The sequence below is a fragment of the Schistocerca serialis genome, chromosome 2 (genome assembly GCF_023864345.2).
Source record: "Schistocerca serialis cubense isolate TAMUIC-IGC-003099 chromosome 2, iqSchSeri2.2, whole genome shotgun sequence".
Lineage (NCBI taxonomy): Eukaryota > Metazoa > Arthropoda > Insecta > Orthoptera > Acrididae > Schistocerca > Schistocerca serialis.
Genome location: NC_064639.1, coordinates 466,901,334 through 466,921,543, shown reverse-complemented (window position 1 = coordinate 466,921,543; position 20,210 = coordinate 466,901,334). Strand labels below are relative to the sequence as shown.

The 20,210-nt window shown below is 38.4% G+C and overlaps 1 protein-coding gene across 5 annotated transcripts in view; it reads right to left on the bottom strand.

Moving 5' to 3' along the window:
- The window catches only part of LOC126457378 (GTPase-activating protein skywalker), a 313,983-nt gene that overhangs the window by 31,685 nt on the left and 262,088 nt on the right, over positions 1-20,210 (bottom strand). For 2 of the 5 annotated variants that reach the window (XM_050093629.1, XM_050093630.1), the window contains exons 9-10: positions 12,695-12,781; positions 564-590 (exon numbers count right to left, since the gene is read on the bottom strand). The exons of 1 other annotated variant lie outside the window; for it this stretch is intronic. In XM_050093629.1, the coding sequence (XP_049949586.1) occupies positions 564-590; positions 12,695-12,781 (114 nt within the window). The remainder of the gene's footprint in view (positions 1-563; positions 591-12,694; positions 12,782-20,210) is intronic. 2 more of the 5 variants (XM_050093631.1, XM_050093632.1) reach the window with 2 other exon arrangements.

Sequence of the window (20,210 nt, the reverse complement as noted above, 5' to 3'; positions counted from 1 at the left end):
CAGATTTTTAGGTGAACAAAACCTTATTTTTAAATAAATGCATGGTAAATTTAAACACCAATAAACAGTAAAAGAAGTATTTTTGGTGTTGTAGAAAAGCGTGTCCCACATCCCCCCCCGCACTGTCCGTTCTAGTGTTAAGAGAAAAGGGCTCCCTTGAAGCATTTCTTTTTTCTTCTACCACCCACTGCAGGTTGGAGTGCAAAAGACAAATTGCTACTTAATTTTGTTTTGCAGGTACAAGTGATTCTCTATTATTTGATCCCCTTTTTTCTTAACGAGAAGTTTCATAGAAAGTGCATTACTAAAGTTAATTACGGCTTCAAGCTGATCACTTGCAAAGGACAATGTGCTCACTGAAACCTATATGGTGAAAGGTAAATTTGGGGAGAAATAAATGGGTGGTATCAACATACAGCACACAAATTGAATTGTTAATTACAACATCCTCTCGCATCCTAGGCTTGTTTAGGGCTCTCTTTTCACAGATATCAGCATGCAACAAATTTTTAAATGTTGCAGGATCTCACGTTTGATTTATAATAGCATGAAATTACAACTACCTGCATGTTCCTGCTGTTTTCAGCACCCTGAAACAAAAGATTTTAGAGTGGGTCTTACTCACTAAGCAAGGCTTCTGTTAGGCACAGTATTAACTGCTGCTTGTTCACACAATAATTTGCTTCCCATGTTCCATGCTTTTTCAGATAACATTCATGTAAAATCAAGAATAATAGTTTGAACACTTGCTGCTATCTCTTGGGTTCTGTTTCTTGTGACCAATAAATTCTTTAGTTCTGTAGGTGCAAATTTCAAATCTTTATTAATCAAAGTGTAAAAATATTAACACAATCAAGGCAGCAGCAAAATTTATACATGAAATTTAAAGACTTTGTGACCTATGATATTTTCTACCATTCATATAAGCAGGAGACAATACACAAAAATAAAACTACAGGCAAATTACATGAAAAGGAAAATTCAGTTCAGAATATTGTTCAATTAACAAGGAGACAGATGACCCGGTCAGTACTTACCTTTAGAAAGAGCAACTCTTAATACAGACTACTGTAATACAGGTTCCTTTTCGAAAAAGGGAACAGGGTTGGATTGGGGAGGATGGAGGGGTGGAAGAGGATGGGAAAGACAGGTTATTCAGAACCTATTTATAGGAGACCTACCTTGTAAAAGGAGGGTGAGATCAAAGATAGGGGAAGGACAGAACAAGAAGTAAAGATGGATAAGAAGTGAAAAGAATAATGCAAATGAAGTGTGATAAATTGAGAATAAAAAAGGTGCATCTGTGCATTGGGGGCGAGGGGGTGGGGGGGGGTGGGGGGGGGGGATAGACACTAACAAAAGATAAGTTCAGGAGGATAGTGGATGATGTTGGAGAGCAAATTCCCATTTCTAGAGTTCAGGGAAACTGATGTTGGGAGGGAGGATTCAAATGAATGGTTTCGTACAAGTATTCAGATCTCTTGAATCTAGCTGTAAAGCTTGCTCAGCAACAGAGCACTATACAGTCTTAAGGCAGACAGTTTGCTTCCATTCAACATTCTGCCAATTTGGTGATGGTGAAGTAATTGCATCTTCGGAGTTTTTATTATTTCTTTATTTGTATGCTACCATCTGGTTGCTGTAATTTGCTATATGAGAAACTATGTAGTGTGCTTGTATCAACTGGCAAACAATATGAGTAGGTCTGCTTGCCCATGTGGCATTTCTTTATTGTTATGCTTACTGGTATGTTATCTTCAATCTATTCTTTCTGACACGGCAAGGTGGGTTGTCCTCAGCCAGAGACACAAGTTAATCTCCCCCCCCCCCCCCCCCATTTTGTTTCCATTCTACGAATACCCTTTCCTAGAATTGAAGGCAGCAACCCAACCCAACACCCCCCCCCCTCCCCCCCCCCCACCCCACACACACACATACACATACACATTCCACAGAGGTTCCCTTTCTCTTTCAAAAAGTCTCTACCTCAGTAGCTACCCTTGAGTTTTAACATTTGAAGTAATTACATGTTCTGAGTATTTATTATTCCTCCACTGTATTTGTGTCTTACATGCATGCTACCATCTTGTAGGTGTATTTTTTTACCCATATTTTCATTTAATCTGAAATTTTGATAATGTGAAACTACTGCTTATCACTATTACTCTTTGAAATTCAATATCTATGCATTTACTTTAGTATCCATACTGTGTGATCTACATTTAGTGAATAAAATCTGTACACTCTTGTACGCAGCTGTGCACTAGATGCTTAATATCGAAGCTTCATATAAAAGCTGCTAATTACAATTTCTTATTGTCACAATTTGTTACTAGAAAAATTTCTATAAGCTATGGACACACAAGTTCTAGACAATGCTACAAAACTGCATTGTGTCACTTGCAGTTAAATTCTGATGACAGATTTAACTAATATTTTTCACAATATTTACTCAAAGTGTAATTGTAACTACTCTACTTCATAACAACTGTTAGTGCAGTGTTATCTACCTCATGAAAAAACACCTGTGCAATTTTTTGAGTTTACAAATCACATTACAGTACTGAAACTAAAGCTGCACTATAAAGTAAACTTAATTTCATTCATCATACTTGAAGTTTCTGGAAGGCCTTTGACTGTTTCATTCACAATTTATAATGGAACACTGAACCAGTTATGTATTTTTTCCTGCTTAGCGCACAACTTGTTTTGAGAATTTATTCTCATTGTCAAGTGCAAATATTTGAACAATGCAAAATAAGGGAAAGGTAATCACTCACTACAGCAGACTGATGTGTGTAGCACAGAAACACATAACAGGAAACATTATTCACACTATCTTTCAAGCTCTTGCTTTTATTCTAGTTTAAGTTCAAACCTTCCCATGTACAGACACCCAAAGGCACACTCCTGTGGCCACAATGAGACTAGTGCGAATAATGTTTCCTGTTATGTGTTTCTACACTCTGAAAATCAGTCCACTATAGGTGACAGATTGCTTTTCCCTCATTTTAAGTACTGTTCCATCCAGGAATTTCCTTTATTCTTAAATATTCACTTAAGTATGTTGTATGATGTTTGCAAGTGTGTGTGTTCTGTCTCTCTTGTGCTGAAGTCATCTTTTTGACTTTATAAAGTACTGTGTCTCCTCCAAGGCACAGAAAACCACAGACACACAAACCCGCACTCACACTCTATGTCTGTGAAAATATGTTAATCACAAAGATCTTATCTGTTACAAAGACCTTATCTCCATCCCCAAACAGTGTGTGTGTGTGTGTGTGTGTGTGTGTGTGTGTGTGTGTGTGTGTGGTTTTCTGCATAATGGGAGAGAAAAATTATATTATAACCTCAACAGGATGATTATAGTGCAAGAAAGGCAGAACAACACACATGTAAACATCACACAATGTTTGCTTAAATGTATGCACTGGACAATGAACATAAATTCTCCAAACCTTTCTTGCTAAGCATATAAAAATATGTAACTGGTGCAGTGTTTAAACATATTTTTGAAAGCAACACTGATTTAATATGCAAGTCACTCAAGAATTTGTAATTCATCATAAGATAACCCAAATGCAGTGAAATAAAATAAAAATTAAGTCTGTTCAAAGAAAGCACTGAAGTCCATCTCCCACAGCTCATTCAATGTATTTGGGTAATTTACGTTCAGTGAGCCCAAGGCTTGATCTTCTGCTACAGGATAATATGAACTGTCCAATATTTACTCCAAATTATTACCTAAGTTTCCATAAAAGAAGACAAACTATATTCCAAAGATACATTACCACATATTTACAATATTTCGTATGTGTCCCGACATCTAACATTTCTGCCTAGAGTCCTAGACGAAAACAAATAGTAAGGTACTTTTCCTTCAGTTCACTGTTTCTGTTTCAATACCTGCCTGCAGGCAGCAGCTCAGCCTACATGACTTCATTCTACTGTGGCAAATAATTCCAGCTAATGTAACTATGTACATAAGTCGAATATAATAGAGGGAAACATTCCACGTGGGAAAAATATATCTAACAACAAAGATGATGTGACTTACCAAACGAAAGTGCTGGCAGGTCGCTAGACACACAAACAAACACAAACATTCACACAAAATTCAAGCTTTCGCAACCAACGGTTGCTTCGTCAGGAAAGAGGGAAGGAGAGGGAAAGACGAAAGGATGTGGGTTTTAGGGAGATGGTAAGGAGTCATTCCAATCCCGGGAGCGGAAAGACTTACCTTAGGGGGAAAAAAGGACAGGTATACACTCGCACATACACACATATCCATCCGCACATACACAGACACAAGCAGACATTTTCTTTTTCCCTCTCCTTCCCTCTTTCCTGACGAAGCAACCGTTGGTTGCGAAAGCTTGAATTTTGTGTGTATTTTTGTGTTTGTTTGTGTGTCTATCGACCTGCCAGCACTTTCATTTGGTAAGTCACATCATCTTTGTTTTTAGATATATGTACATATGTCGAATGATGTTTAGTGTTATAATGGTCACTCTCTGTTCAGACTTGTATTTTTTTGCCACGTAATATCTTTGGTGTGCATACAATATGTGTCACTAGGCACACACTTTTTTCTCCATTGTTCTTAGTTCTGTGTTATCTTCCATATAAGAAATTATGAATAAAACTGTTTGGTAATTACCTGTAATGCCTGTTTTCAAACCATATTCTCGACAGATTACAGGATCAGCAAAGGTGACAACTTTCAGTCAGACAAAAGCTTAAATTTGCAAGTCAAAAAGCACATGAGAGGTCGGGGAGAGAGAGGGAGGGGGGGGGGGGGGGCAGAACGGAGAGAAAAGAAAAGAAAAGCAAGCTCGTTAACATGATGAATTTGGTGCATATGACTGCTGCACACAGAGTTCAACTGTATACGCTGTCATGAAATAATTGTAACACTTTGAGAATACATGTTGAAGCATGGCTCATCAAAAATGACACATGGGGATACATATCTGGAGACCTAGCACAATGTGCACTAATTGGTGAAGGCAAAATGCTTGCTGTTGCAGAAGGTGGATACAAAGCATGACTAGGGAAAGGCAGAAAAGAAAAGGCAGACTTCAATTAACCATCAATCCCACAGAGCTGAAACATGTTAAGAACTGCACTCATGTCAGATATGGCTTAAACTAGAATCAATCAATACATCTAAAGGATCTGCTCGTAAAGAAACACTGTTGAAGTGTTTCAAGCTCCACAAAATGAAACCTAGTGGTGCCGTAACACCACACTGAATTCTTCAATGCTGCGGACAAGTTATAAGCAATGCAAGTCAGCATAAACAGTGGTCTACTGTCAATAAGACTGTTCCACAGTCTTCCAAATAGCTACTAAAATGTTAGATGTGCTATTGAATCCCATAACAATCTACCAAATATCAAGAAGCTGAAAGTAAAAATCTTGGAAGAACGTAACACAAATTCTAGAATGCTGAAAAACACCTCTTACGTGCTAATGGTAACTTGTTTTATATACGAGAAAATGGTCCAGCGGCAATAAGGCGAGCCAAGAGTTTAAAAAAATTGATATGCAAATCTCAAATGTTCAATTTAGCCGCTTGAACTCATGAGACAGAAACAGAATGCTCAAAATGAATAACTGATGTACTCGTAATTCCTTGATTAGATGCACTATGTATCTTGAAGAAAAAATCAAGTCCACTGCCTTCACCAAACGAGAAGGGAACATCTCAAGCTGGAGCACGATCTTTTTTGCGAACATTACAGATGCCCACCCGCAGAAGTTGTGAAGTCTATTTCCCTCAAAATAGAAAGAAGAAGTGGTCGACAAATTTGTTGAATTCAAAACCCTAGTTAAAAATCAGACTGGTCATCAAATTAAGACCTATCACTAAATTTTATCCATAATGGGTGTTGTGGAACTCCATGACTGTCACTATAAGGGTGTCTTAAATATCACCCTCAGTTGTGACTGGGCGTGGATTTTGTACTAAATCCTATAAATCGTCTCAGTCACACAATGCTAAGGAGTACTGCAATGGAAGAATGGACTCCATTCTCAGAATGGAAGGAATACAGTGATGTCTAACAGTTTCATACAGACTGCAGCAAAATTATGGCACTAAAAAAAAAAACCATTCATTGGTCAAAGCAGCTCGTTGTATGCTGCTTGAGTCAGAACTACCACATCATTTTGGTGAAGCCATCAACACAACTAACTACACCCAAAATCGTTGCTTAACTTAAGGACTGTCTAATGAAACTCCACATCAGAAGTGGCTGAAGAGGCAAACTGACGAATCTCATCTTTGTACATTTGATCAAAAGATTTCCATCCCGGATAAATAATCAAACAAAGTTGAGTTCAATCCTAAAGCCTATTATGTGTGGGTAACCAAGAGACCACAGTATTCAAGTGTTGAGATGCGAGGTTCTTTGATCATGACAGTTCTGAGCTCATGTGGACTTCTATGAAGAGGAACCAGGTCACCACCAAAGAGGTGGCTTCGACACGAATTCTAGGGAAGGAGATTTCACTGGTGATACGAACACTGAATCAGAGCTATTAACAGATGACAAATCATTCACTCCTGAAGAGTCAGACTTGCTTAATGGTTTGTAGCAGCTGTAGACTCATCAGATGTTTCAACTCAATATATATTAACTTCAGTGCAAATGCAATAGAGGTCAATGTCAACTACACATTATGTATATGATAAAATCAAGTCAGCAATGAAAAATTGTACCTTGCACATTGAATGCAGATCAACAAATGAAAGGGTAATTGACAGCAGGACTGTTCTGAAGAATAATTACTGACAGACCTTTGTTGAGGAGAAAAGAAGAATAATAGCTTGAGGATTCAACACATGGCCTGGAGTTGACTTTGTGGAGAGAATCACTTAGCCTACTCCTGGCTATGTCAGTCAAATCTGACTTGCGTCTCCCACAGCTGAATTCTCACACAACATTTCTGAAGGGTCAAATTTACACAGAAATATTCAACAGCCAGACTATCTGGTCGACGAAGAAAGATAAGCACATAGTCAAGGATGCAAGCTACATGCTCCAAACATTGAAATCCAGTGACGTGTAAACTTAGAAAAGTCATTTATGGGCTGTGCCAAGCTGCTCAGTGGTGGTACACCGAGTTGAAAGTATCCCTAACATCAATTGGATTGTGATCCATAGATTCTAATCCCCGTGTCTTTGCAGACAGTATAGAAAAATGTCTAGTCTTCCTAACCATTCATGTAGATGCATAATAATCACTTCAGGAGCCCCAGAAAGGACGAAACAGATCAAGGACGAGTTATCTGCCAGATTTGATATCAAGAATCCTGGTGCCACAATATGTGAGCTGGGTTTGAGGTAAACTAATCTGTTGAAAAAATTACATTATGTTTGACAAATTGGTTATATTAGAGAAGTTTTACACCAATTTAGAATGTATGCTCCTAGCCAGTATGGACTTCACTAGCAAATGGGTGCAAATTAGATGCAACAGCTATGTATACATACGATGACAGTCATTATCAATGCAGAGCAATGGCTGGAGCATTGATGAACATCGCCATTGGTACTCGACAAGACATACAGTATGCCATCAGTAAGCTAAGACAGTACAGTAACAGCCACAAATTTGTTCACTGGCAAGTGGCTAAACGAATCAATAGATACCTCAAATGAGCAATAAACAACAAACTGACCTACATAAAGGATAAAGAAGGAATCTTCAGTGTCACAGATGCTGATTGGGGAAGTTCTGATGCTGACAGGAAATCATATAAAGGCTACAACTAAAACTTATACATATCAGCAATCTCATGGTGTTCACGCAGAGAAAGAGCTGTTGCTTTCCATCAACTGAAGCCGAGTACACGAGTGTCACTGAAGCAACAAAGAAAGTGATTCCCCTGTCAATATTCATGAAGGAGATGGGTTTAGGGCAACTGTCACACATCATCTTGTTTACTGACAATCAGACAGCTGGAAAATTAGAACGTAATTCAGTTTTTCACTCACACACGAAACACATTCATATAAAATATCATTTCATACATCAAGCTCTACACGAGATTTCACTGAAACTGAAATATCAGCCAACAGAGGATGGCATATATACTAACAAAGGCTTTCCTGGACTGAATCGTGATAAACTTGTTGAAACATTTAGACTTCAATCCTAGAGCCATGAACTTAAGACTTTATTCTTAATTTAGAACTCTCTGTAGAAAACTGAGGTGTTTTGAGATTCAAATTTTACTGCCATGTAATACCTTCAATTTCTATAGATGTCGCCATGCGCATGTTTTCATATCAATTGTTAGTAGTTTCGGGTTACTCTCCATACAGTAAAACAGGGCTATAGTAGTTCAATAATTATGTTGTACCTCTATTTTCAAACTATTTGCTAACTACATCAGTACTGCTTTAGGAATGGAAAATATGCAAAGTGGAACATCACTGAAGTATTTTAATTCTTGGAGTAACAGATAACAATATTAGAACTCAAAAATGACAAAAGTAATAGTGAAGCAAATCAATCAGTAATGTGACTTAACAGAACTTATGTCACAGTGAGTTACTGATAAGAAAGAAGCTAGCCACTCATTGCAGAAGCAGTAAACACCACTGGAATGTCACAAATTGTAATTTCACAACTGTGGTCCCATATTAAAATTTTAAAACTAACAATAGAAAATATGATTAGTGTCTGCTACAAGTGACTGCAGTTACATCTGTTTTCATAATTCAAAACAGAATGCAAGTCGACTGCAGAAACATTTACAAACACCAACAAGATGCAGAATATTAACCCAGACTGTTTGCAACTGTCATGATGATGATGGCCATTATACATGTAGGAAAATGGTGGCCTGTGTGTGATTAACAGCATGAAACCACAATGCCAAAAGACAATGTGGGTGAAAAACAATAAAATCAATTTTCTTTTTGTTTACCCACTTAGTGTCGAGCCCGATGCTCAATGTATTTACAGATGGAGAGAGAGGTAAATGGAAAGCGACTATACATTCAGGTTAAACATCCTAATAACAAGGTGACAAATAAAATGGCAAACTGGTAGTTTAAAAAGGAATCGGCAGAAAATGGACTACCACTAACTTAGTCAAAACCATTCTTTGATGGTGCAAATGCAAGAACATGAGATCCCTTAAACATTGGTTCTATCATAACTTGTTGATACAGATAACAGATTTTTTTTATGGACAATAGGTGGCTCTAAGCAGCCAAGTGATGTATATCACCTACTTACTGTTGTCAGTGTGTTCCAACATAAATCCTTTCAAATTTGAATTTGTGTAGTTAATACAACCACATCAGCATCTTCTATAGCTGTTCCATGGATGATGATAACTTTTTATATGAAATGATAATATCAGTGGATTCATGCCATGCAGATCCAAAATTAAGTTCGTAATTACTAGTGGCCACACATTGTATAAGGGTGATTGTAATTACGGTAGCTTTGCAACAAGGTGGTGTACGAACATTCATGTCACCTTTTGAGAAACACAAACAAAATTACGGGGCCTACTCATGGCATCTGGAAAGAAATGAAATTGCATTTGAATGAATGCCTTTGTAGCTACGATACCAGACTGAATTAATAGTGTATTGTTCTATAATGCTTGTAATTTCACCTAATTCTTGTGTTTAGTAGAGAATATGCATCAGGAGAGCAATATGTAATTGAAAAATATACATAGAGGCACTGTGCAATGGAAAAGGAATGGGACCAGGAGTCACTATTTTTGTGAACACCAAAATATATTTATTTGCACGAGTCAAATACTGTAGGGTATCTCATATTCAGAGACATGATAAGAATGATCATTCAAAGCAAAAAAAAGTTTGGTACATGGGCTCTAAAATGTATATCTTAAGAGCTATTAGCACTTGTTTGGTAGAATAGATGTGTTTCCTAGTAGTGAAGATGAATTAAGTGCTCATAGCTCATAAGATATGCATTTTAAAGCCCATGTTTACTAGACTTTTAGCTCTGAATGATTGTTCCTGTCATATCTGTGAATTCTGACCATTCCTCCAGAGACATCCTTTAAATGTTTATTCCTGTCAGCAAGTTGTCATCCTAGATTTACAGGTAAAATCATTTCCCCTTGAAAAGTTTCACTTTAATTGTGCTGATCAAGACAATAAAAAAAGAAAAAAGTGCAAGGAAATATGAATACTGCAAATTTTCCACCACTCAATCCTGGCTGTGTTCAGTAAAAGAACTTCAGTTCAGTCCTATTATGTCATCTGATATGCAGAGTACCTATGTGGCTTAACTATACTGGTGAAACACGTCACCATGTCACACACATTTCATTTCCGCTGGAGAGCAAACTACATGATAGGATATGAATGTATGTAATTGTTTTAATGCAATATTTATTAGGTACACCATACCATATTTCACACTATCGTTAGTTTTAGTTACATAATGTCATTCAGGGAGCCCCTAATATCTACAATCAGGCATACAAATCTGACAGGAGCAAAGAGAAGACACGTGGATGAAACTATTACATGGAATTAACAGCAATCTTAATGTCCAAAGTATGAGAACTTAAGCCACCAGCAAGTGTACAGAAATGAATGCTGCTGCACATATCCCAGATGAAAAAAAACTTAAGATGGATAGTGAGGTGAGTGCTACACAAGCCTGGGATGCACAGCTGGGTTTTTAAATACAGACATAGCAATTATTATTGAAATGTACAGAGATAATGTGGTACAGACTAAATGAGGTTCAAAGTTATCAGAACCTATTAAAGTCAGTAAAGGTTTGCAACAAGGTTGCAGTATGTCACCCATCTAGTTCAGTTTATATGTAGAAGTGGCTCTCCGAAATTGAAAGAACAGCTGCACAGGAATGGGAATCACTATCAACGATGTATAGATATTTTCAATGGGAATCACTATCAACGATGTATAGATATTTTCATTAAGTTTTGCTGATGATCAAGCTATTATAGCACAAGATGATTACGACCTTGAGTTCATGATATGACGATTATATCAGGAATACAACAGATGGGGACTACAAATGAGTCCAACAAAAACAAGAGTATCTGGTGGTGAATAGTGATGCTAAATTTGATGTACACATCAACAACAAAGCAGTTGTACGACAAGTAGAGAAATTTAAATATCTCAGGGCACATATTGATAAAAATAGTTTGGGTCATACACAAGTAAAATATAGACTACAGCAAAGCAGAAAAGTGTTAGGGTGTACGAATTCTTTTTCGTGGGATAAGAATATTTCCAACAGCGATAAGAAAAGAGTAGCTAAGATAATGGTTGCTATGCTACACTATGCTATGGATCAGAACTACGGATCTTAAATGCAGATCTCAAAAGAAGATTAATAGCTGTGGAAACGGATTATTTGCATAGGAGTGCCAGAATATCAAGAATCGAAAGAAAAACTAATGATGAAGTAAGAACTAGAATGAAGGCAAATGATACACTGATAGACAGAATTGAAAGAAAATCATTAAAATGGTACAGACATATGATGAGAATGGATGTTCTTGGACACACCACATAAATGGAGTAATGGAACATGGCAGCATCGACAAGGAAGATGCGCTGGATAAAGAGGCTTTGCAGAGGATAACAGGAATACAACAAGATGTTGTTATTTATTTGCACTGATTAATCCTCTAATAATAATAATAACATAGCGAACATTTCAACAGCAATAAGTTTCTTGAGACCAAACTTTCATTAAGACTGTCAAAAGGAAGAGAGTTGTGAGGAACTGTTCTGCTAATTGCATCGATACCCATGGCTAATATAGTGGATAATCTGACTGTCCCATAAGAATGAGACTGAAGGACATACCTGAAACGTCCAAGTATACTACAACATTACTCATGAAATCAACATTAATTCATTAAGAACATGATACTAAACCCCCCATAAATTGAAGGGCGAGGAGAAGCATAGTAGTGTTACTTCTCGTTATTGCTATTTTTGGATAAAAACTATGTAAGATCAAATGTATAGCAGACACTGACTATGAAGAGAAACAGTAGAACCATAAACCGTTAGACTGGGGGGGGGGGGGGGGGGGGGGAAGGGGGGGGGGAGGGGGGGGGGGGAATAAAAAAATAAAAATAAAAATAAAAAAAATAAAAATAAAAAAAATAAATAAATAAATAAAAAAAAATCAGAACATCAAATTATCAAAATTATTATTTTTCAAATGGTGCAATATCTAAAGGAAACCACTGTACAAAAAATGAAGACTATTCCATAAGAGTTAATTATTGGCAGTATGCACTATATTTCAGTCTCCCTGTACTTTGGTGCAACAAGGATGCTCTGTGGTTTATTTACTGTTCAACTGAAGAATGTAGCCTAAAACGTGTCTGAGCCATAAGAGTCCTCTCCTTCTGATTCATTTATACAGTTTTACAACCAATAAGCAGAATACCAACAAGTGGCGTAAGTAATCAAACATACATACCATCAAAGTCTACACCTATGGGCTAATTAGCTGGAATTGCAGCATACACAGACAATAATAATGCATAAATTAACCTACGCAGCAAAAGTATTACACAGGCACAAAATTTACAAATGAAACAACAAAATAAGTCTGTGATTTTGCCAATTTAAGAATCATGCATCCAAAAAACAGCTGAACCTCACATTTAAAACATGCTCTTACTTACTTCATCTTGGTCTAATACATGAGATCTGATGTTATATATGGGATAAACACCCATAGAAGGGACCCGAGCACCAGGTGAATGAGATCCCTTCACAGCAGCAATAAAAAAAACAACCAATACATTCCCATTACCACATTACCTTTAAGAACAGTATGCAACCATAACTTTTTAACCCAGAATAAAATGCAGTGCACCAGAGACAATGTTCCCTGAACTCAATGGCAGAAAGATAGCCATATAATTTTTGAGTTAAATGAACTATGTTACTACCAAATTATTAGAAAATTAAAATCTGACAGCATGAATCACTAAATTTGTGGATTATTAATTTTTGAGGTGTAAGGACTTTTTTTAATTACATATTGTTAGCAAATAAGCCTAAACATTATCACCTTACTTCAGGTTTTCATTTTTACCTTTTAATATTTAGATGTTCCAATTTGAAACGGCAACTTCATGTACTGCCATCAAATCATGCATATGGGCGAAATTATGATTAACTGTGCTGTTTATAAGACTACACTATGTTTTTACTGGACAAAAAATTAGTCAGCCTCAGGAAACGTCATGTTAAAACTTTGTACATATTGACTCTAGCTTTGACAATAGCCATTCATTCACGATTAGATTCTGCAGAGCAATAACATTGTTGGGATTGTTGCATACAATATTTCATCTGCCATTAGAAATATCTCAGATATTTTCTATGGGATTAAGATTGTGTGATTTAGCAGCTCAGTCGAGGTGTCATAGGGTGTCTAAATGTTTGTCAAACCAGTAATGTATGCATTCTGAACACTGTTGTTGTCATTTTGGAAGATGGGAGCATCCCCAACATGCTCATCAAGAAGATTTACAAAAATGGGCAACACTCGGTCACCAAAAATGTTTAAGTAAATATCCCAGTTCATATTCACAGTATCCGGAATGATTGCCTAAGGAAATAATTAAATAATTTGGTTTGGGTTTAGGATGCTAAGCTTTGAAATTTTCAGCAAGGAGGAAATGAATATAGCTTGTTAAATACACAGAAACATGAGACTTACTTAACTGAAAAATAGTGCTTAACACAAATACCAGTTAGAACAGTGAAAATGAAACCACTGTGACAAGCAAACAATACCAGTAAATCTTCACTGGAATTTTAAAAACAATAAATCTTCTTTCAGCAGGTGCGAACAATAAATTTGTGATGGTGAAGAAAACAATATTGACGGCTGTAACAGTGAACATGTAGCACATGACTGTGTTTATATGAGAAATACAACTAAATAGGTATCCACAATGACATAGTGGGGAACATAGAAATAAATGAGAGAAGACTCAGTATCACACTTAAAGTAATGTCTGTAGATCATTTGTGATACTGGCTCTGCCAGGTGCAAAGGAAAAAGTATAGACTGAGTAGGGACCATCTGTCTATTCTAAGAAAGCAATTCCTTTTATTACCACTTCAGTTTAAGTGTATTTAAAAATAGATCTCTATTAAGTCACAAAAGTGTGCAATTTTCTTGTTTCATTAGTTTATCTTAGTTACTGCCATTACTACATCCATAAAAGAAAATACTTAAGAACTTAATTGTTGTACAAAGTCTTGATCATAGTGCTTTTAGTGGCAACAATACATGACAAAATGTTCCCAAAATCAAAAGTGAATTACACAAAAATATAAACTCAATATTTTGAAAAGCACCTCAGCATGTGCTGCAATGTCTTGCAACACAACGTAGTTGGATTGATTATACAGTCAAGAGAGAAACACATTAGAAGATCACATCACAGGTACCTATAGCTAAAAGAAAACCACTGCAGTTTTGGTTTAGAAAACAAGCCAACTTTCCTTTCCTCCCTGTTCCTACATCCAAGCCTTACTCAACTCTGTTTAAATGTTGTAAACAGCTTTTTTCTTACAACAGTGAACATACTGATGTGCTGCCAGTGACTTCGTATTATCATTGTAGTAGAGAAAGCATGTTTCTAAAATGAATATTCAGTAAGTACTGAGGAATTGTTCTGTGAACAATGACATCAAAGTAAGATGATTGATGCTGCCACTACTTCTTGGTTTAGAGCATTCAATAGCCCTGCCCTCAGTACCCATTCTGATTTAGAGCACCAGAATATTAAAACTGATTATTAAGAAAATCAATACAACAATAAAGTGAAAAAATACTTTAAAAGAGTACACCTGCCTGGATAGCCATTTGCACTAGCACGCTGCTTCCAGTATTTGGGGTGATCCTCTGGTACTGGTTTTATCCCACCCAGTGCATTAACAACAAGAGCCACTGTGCTGGCCACTCTGGATGAGGTTTTTAGGCAGTTTCCCTTATTTGAATAGGGAAATAATGGGTTTCAGTTACATGATTTGCAAACATTTAGAAAACGTTTGCATACCTTTACATGAGATAATGTCGCCTTCCTTCTTAAGTTGCTCAAGTCTCCAGTCAGCCAGAATTTATTAAATATCGCTCGCAGGGTTTCTTCTGCCTCATCCAAGTTGATAGAATATGCTGTATTGTTACTGATCACATAGTGAGCAGTTGAGTGACTGTCAGACAATACCAAATAGATGAGAATAGAGTTTCTCGAAGCATATACCGCATTCAAATTACTTACAAGACTGCAGCTGGGTGAATCTGTCAACAACCATCGGTGTTTCAACAGTAGTACACCTTGTAATTTTAAACGCAAAGCTGCAGCAACTACGTGTTGTGCGAGTGAATCTAAAACTACAGTTTGCACACACACACACACACACACACACACACACACTCTCTCTCTCTCTCTCTCTCTCTCTCTCTCTCTCTCTCTCTCTCTCTCTCTCTCTCTCTCTCTCTCTCTCTAAACACTAGCCCCACCAGACAACCAAAGACGATTGAAACCAGAAGTTATCGATAGAGAGCATTACAAAATAATGGGTGAGGTAGCATAAACTCTGTCCCTTTGTTTTCTGACAAGGTAGAAAGCAGGATTCCACAGAGTTTTTAAGGAAAATACTCCATATCTATTTAAGAGGTCACTTGCTAATTTCATTCAACTGCTTCCTTAATAACACTACCCCAAAAGCTAGACATGCATGCCAGGCTCCCTATGTTGTTATATTTCATAGGATGACTGGTGTCAAGACAATTTTCTGAAACAGCTTGCACAGTGCCTAGTTTACAAGTTGGTTCCATGAGTCTGTGGGGTCAATGCCACACTCAAACTGTATTATTAGCTTTTACCAGCTGAAATAAGGACTCGTCAGACCAAGCCACAGTTTCCTGTCATTCAGGGTCCAACCAATTTGGTCATGAGCCCAGGAGAGGCACTGCAGGCGATGTATTGTTAGCAAAGGAATTCGCGTCAGTTGTCTGCTGTCATAGCCCACTATTGACAAATTTCATGGCACTGTCCTAATGGATAAACTCATCGTATACCCCATATCGTTTTCTGCAATTACTTCATGCAGCGCTACTTGTCTGTTAGCACTGACAACCATACGCAAATGCTGCTGCTCTTGTTGTTAAGTAAAGCTGTTGGCCATGCCTGAAATTTAGTATTTTCAGCTCACACTTGACACTGTTGATATCGGAATGCTGAATACATTAATGACTTCCAAAACACCATCTAGCTCCAGCTACCATTCTGCATGCTTAGTCTGTTAATTCCTGTCATGCTGCGGCCATAATCACATCTGAAACCTTTCCACACAAGTCACCTGATTAAAAATGACAGCACCGCTAATGCACTGCCCTTTTATATGTGCATATCGTTATCCCATGACTCTTGCCACCTCAGTGTATATTGGTCATACTTTCAGGACTATGGGAAACTGGTGTACAGAGCATAAGCATCACAGACACTTACAACAGCTGAGCAAATCAGCTATTTCAGAACACTGTCTTGGCACCAGTCATCCTGTGGAAAATAAAAACACAGAGAGTCCGGAATGCAATTGCAGCTATGTTGTTGTTGTTGTTGTTGTTGTTGTTGTGGTCTTCAGTCCTGAGAATGGTTTGATGCAGCTCTCCATGCTACTCTATCCTGTGCAAGCTTCTTCATCTCCCAGTACCTACTGCAACCTACATCCTTCTGAATCTGCCTAGTGTATTTATCTCTTGGTCTCCCTCTACGATTTTTACCCTCCACGCTGCCCTCCAATACTAAATTGGTGTTCCCTTGATGCCTCAGAACATGTCCTACCAACCGATCCCTTCGTCTGGTCAAGTTGTGCCACAAACTTCTCTTCTCCCCAATCCTATTCAGTACCTCCTCATTAGTTATGTGATCTACCCATCTAATCTTCAGCATTCTTCTGTAGCACCACATTTCAAAAGCTTCTATTCTCTTCTTGTCCAAACTATTTATCGTCCATGTTTCACTTCCATACATGGCTGCACTCTATACAAATACTTTCAGAAACGACTTCCTGACACTTAAATCTATACTCGATGTTAACAAATTTCTCTTCTTCAGAAACGCTTTCCTTGCCATTGCCAGTCTACATTTTACATCCTCTCTACTTCGACCATCGTCAGTTATTTTGCTCCCCAAATAGCAAAACTCCTTTACTACTTTAAGTGTCTCATTTCCTAATCTAATTCCCTCAGCATCACCCGACTTAATTCGACTACATTCCATTATCCTCGTTTTGCTTTTGTTGATGTTCATCTTATATCCTCCTTTCAAGACACTGTGCTGCCCTCATGACCTGCAAGGGTAATATTTGAAGTATTGCAGAGCTGCACACAAACCAATTGCAAACTGTGATTTGGCAGACCACCATGGAATGGACAGGCTCCTAATGTATACTGGGGACTTTGAGATGGAAGAAGCATTGTAGCTATTGGGGTAGTGTTATCAAGGAAACAGTTGAGATTAAAATGGCAAGCTACTTTGTAAATAGAGAAGAAGGTTTTTGGTTAAATACTGCATGTAATCTTGCTCTCTCCCTTATCAAAAAAACACAGGGAGAGAGTTAATGCTACCTGACCCATTGTTTAGCAGAGAGAGAGAGAGAGAGAGAGAGAGAGAGAGAGAGAGAGAGAGAGAGAGAGAGAATAGAGGGAAACATTCCACGTGGGAAAAATATATATAAAAACACAGATGATGTGACTTACCGAACGAAAGTGCTGGCAGGTCGATAGACACACAAACAAACACAAACATACACATAAAATTCAAGCTTTCGCAACAAACTGTTGCCTCATCAGGAAAGAGGGAAGGAGAGGGAAAGACGAAAGGATGTGGGTTTTAAGGGAGAGGGTAAGGAGTCATTCCAATCCCGGGAGCGGAAAGACTTACCTTAGGGGGAAAAAAGGTACACACTCGCGCGCGCACACACACACACACACACACACACACACACACACACACACACACACACACACATCCATCCGCGCATACACACACACAAGCAGACATTTGTAAAATGTGGACTGCCATGTCTGTTAAATGGATTCGCATGTTTTACCTCATCAGACAAACAGAGCACTCCTCTTGAGGTTTAGGGGTTTTGTAAGGGAGATGTACTACCATCACACCTAACAGTGGTTGCTACAGTATGCACACAGTTGGCAGTACTAGAGAAGCAGTGCCATTGTGGATCCACCAATTCAGGTCTCTTAGTTCACCCAGCTCATACCCAGCCATCAGCCATCACTGGCTGAGGCCCCTGGAAGGCCACACTTAGGTTGATGAACAACAATATTTGGTTCATTCTAGTGGATTAAGTTGACAAGTACAGTATTGTGTATTCACAACACAATGGTAAGTTTACTACATATATATTTTTTTAATTACATTAACTCCACTGCCATGTATGCAGTGTTGTTTTCACATGTGGTGGAGCTATAAAAATAATGGAAATTCCTAGATGGAACAATACACAAAATAAGGGAAAAGCAACCACTCACCTATATCAGATTGATGCATGGAGCACAGTAACACATAACACAAAACAGTATTCACACCAACTCTTTTTTCAGCAATAGTAGACACATTCAAACCCACAAGCATACAGGCACCCAAAAGCAAACTCCTGTGGCTACGGCAATACTAATTATTGATACTCGATTACTGAAAGCAGTTGGCGGAGCTGATGGATGTGGGGGGGGGGGGGGGGGTAGGGGGTAGGGAAGGACGCAAGGAGGGGTAGCAAGAAAAAGGCAGTTCAGATCTTTTCACAGCCATACAACAAGACAGGGAGGGAGGGAGGGAGGAGAGTGGTGGGAGAAGGCAGAGCACGGTCTGGACGGAGAAAGAATGTAGAGAAAAGAGAGGGGGAAGGGCAAAGTGAGACAGTGTGAACAGGTCCAAGGAAGGTTTAGGCCAAGGAGATTGTGAAAGCACAGGATGCATTGGGAGAGAGAATTCCGATCCGCATATTTCAGAGAACCTTGTGCTGGAAAGAATTATCCAAATGGCCTGCATAGTGAAGCAGCTGTTCTAGTCATTTGTGTTGTGGGGTGCAGCATTTTTAACAACTGGATGGTGAAGTCTATGGTTTGCCACAGTTTGGCAATAGTATTCATGCAAGTAGACAGTTGTTATGTGTTACTGTGCCTACACAGTATGTTATACAGTAATTACAATATAGATGATATATAACATGGCTGGTTTGACATGTGGCCCTGCCTTTTACTTGGTAGGAAATGCCTGCAACTGGACTGTGGTGGGAGGCAGTGGGTAAGGGTATGAGACAGGTCTTGAAACTGGGCTGACCACAAAGGAACAATCAGTTGGGTGGGTGGTCGAATACAACTTTGCAGGCTGTGTGTAGAATTTTGGGTAGGCCATGATACGAGGTAGTTGAAGCCCTGGTGGAGGATGTAGCTGAGCTTTTCAACATCAATGTGATACTGGGTGATCAGGGAAGTGCTGGTTGGTGACTGGTTAACAGGTTTACTGGTGTCAGAGGAGGAGATGGCAGTGGATACTCATTTATGGATATGCTGGATAGGATATTGTTTCTCAGTAAAGGCCCTGGTAAGGTTACTGGTATATTTCAACTCCTCTTGCCTTTCACTGTAAATGGTGAGGCTGTAAGAAAGTTACTTTTTGACAGCTGTCAAAGTGGAGGTATTGTTTGGTCGGTGTGCTTGATATGGAGCCATCTGAGAGGTGGAGATTGACGTCTAGGAAGGCAACTGAACGAGTTATGAAGTAGATTTGAGACTTGTTGTTGAGGTTATGAAGAAACAAACAAAGGTGGTTCAAATGGCTCTGAGCACTATGGGACTTAACATCTGAGGTCATCAGTCCCCTAGAACTTAGAACTACTTAAACCTAACTAACCTAAGGACATCACACACATCCATGCCCGAGGCAGGATTCGAACCTGCGACCGTAGCGGTCACGCGGTTCCAAACAAAGGTGGTCCTTGCTTTGAGTCCAGATCATGAAAATGTCATTAATGAATCCAAAACAGACAAGAGGTTTCACGTGTTGCCTGGATGGAAAGGATTCCTCCACATGGCCCATAAGTAAGTTACATATGGTGGTGCAATGTGAGCACCCATGGCAGTAATGT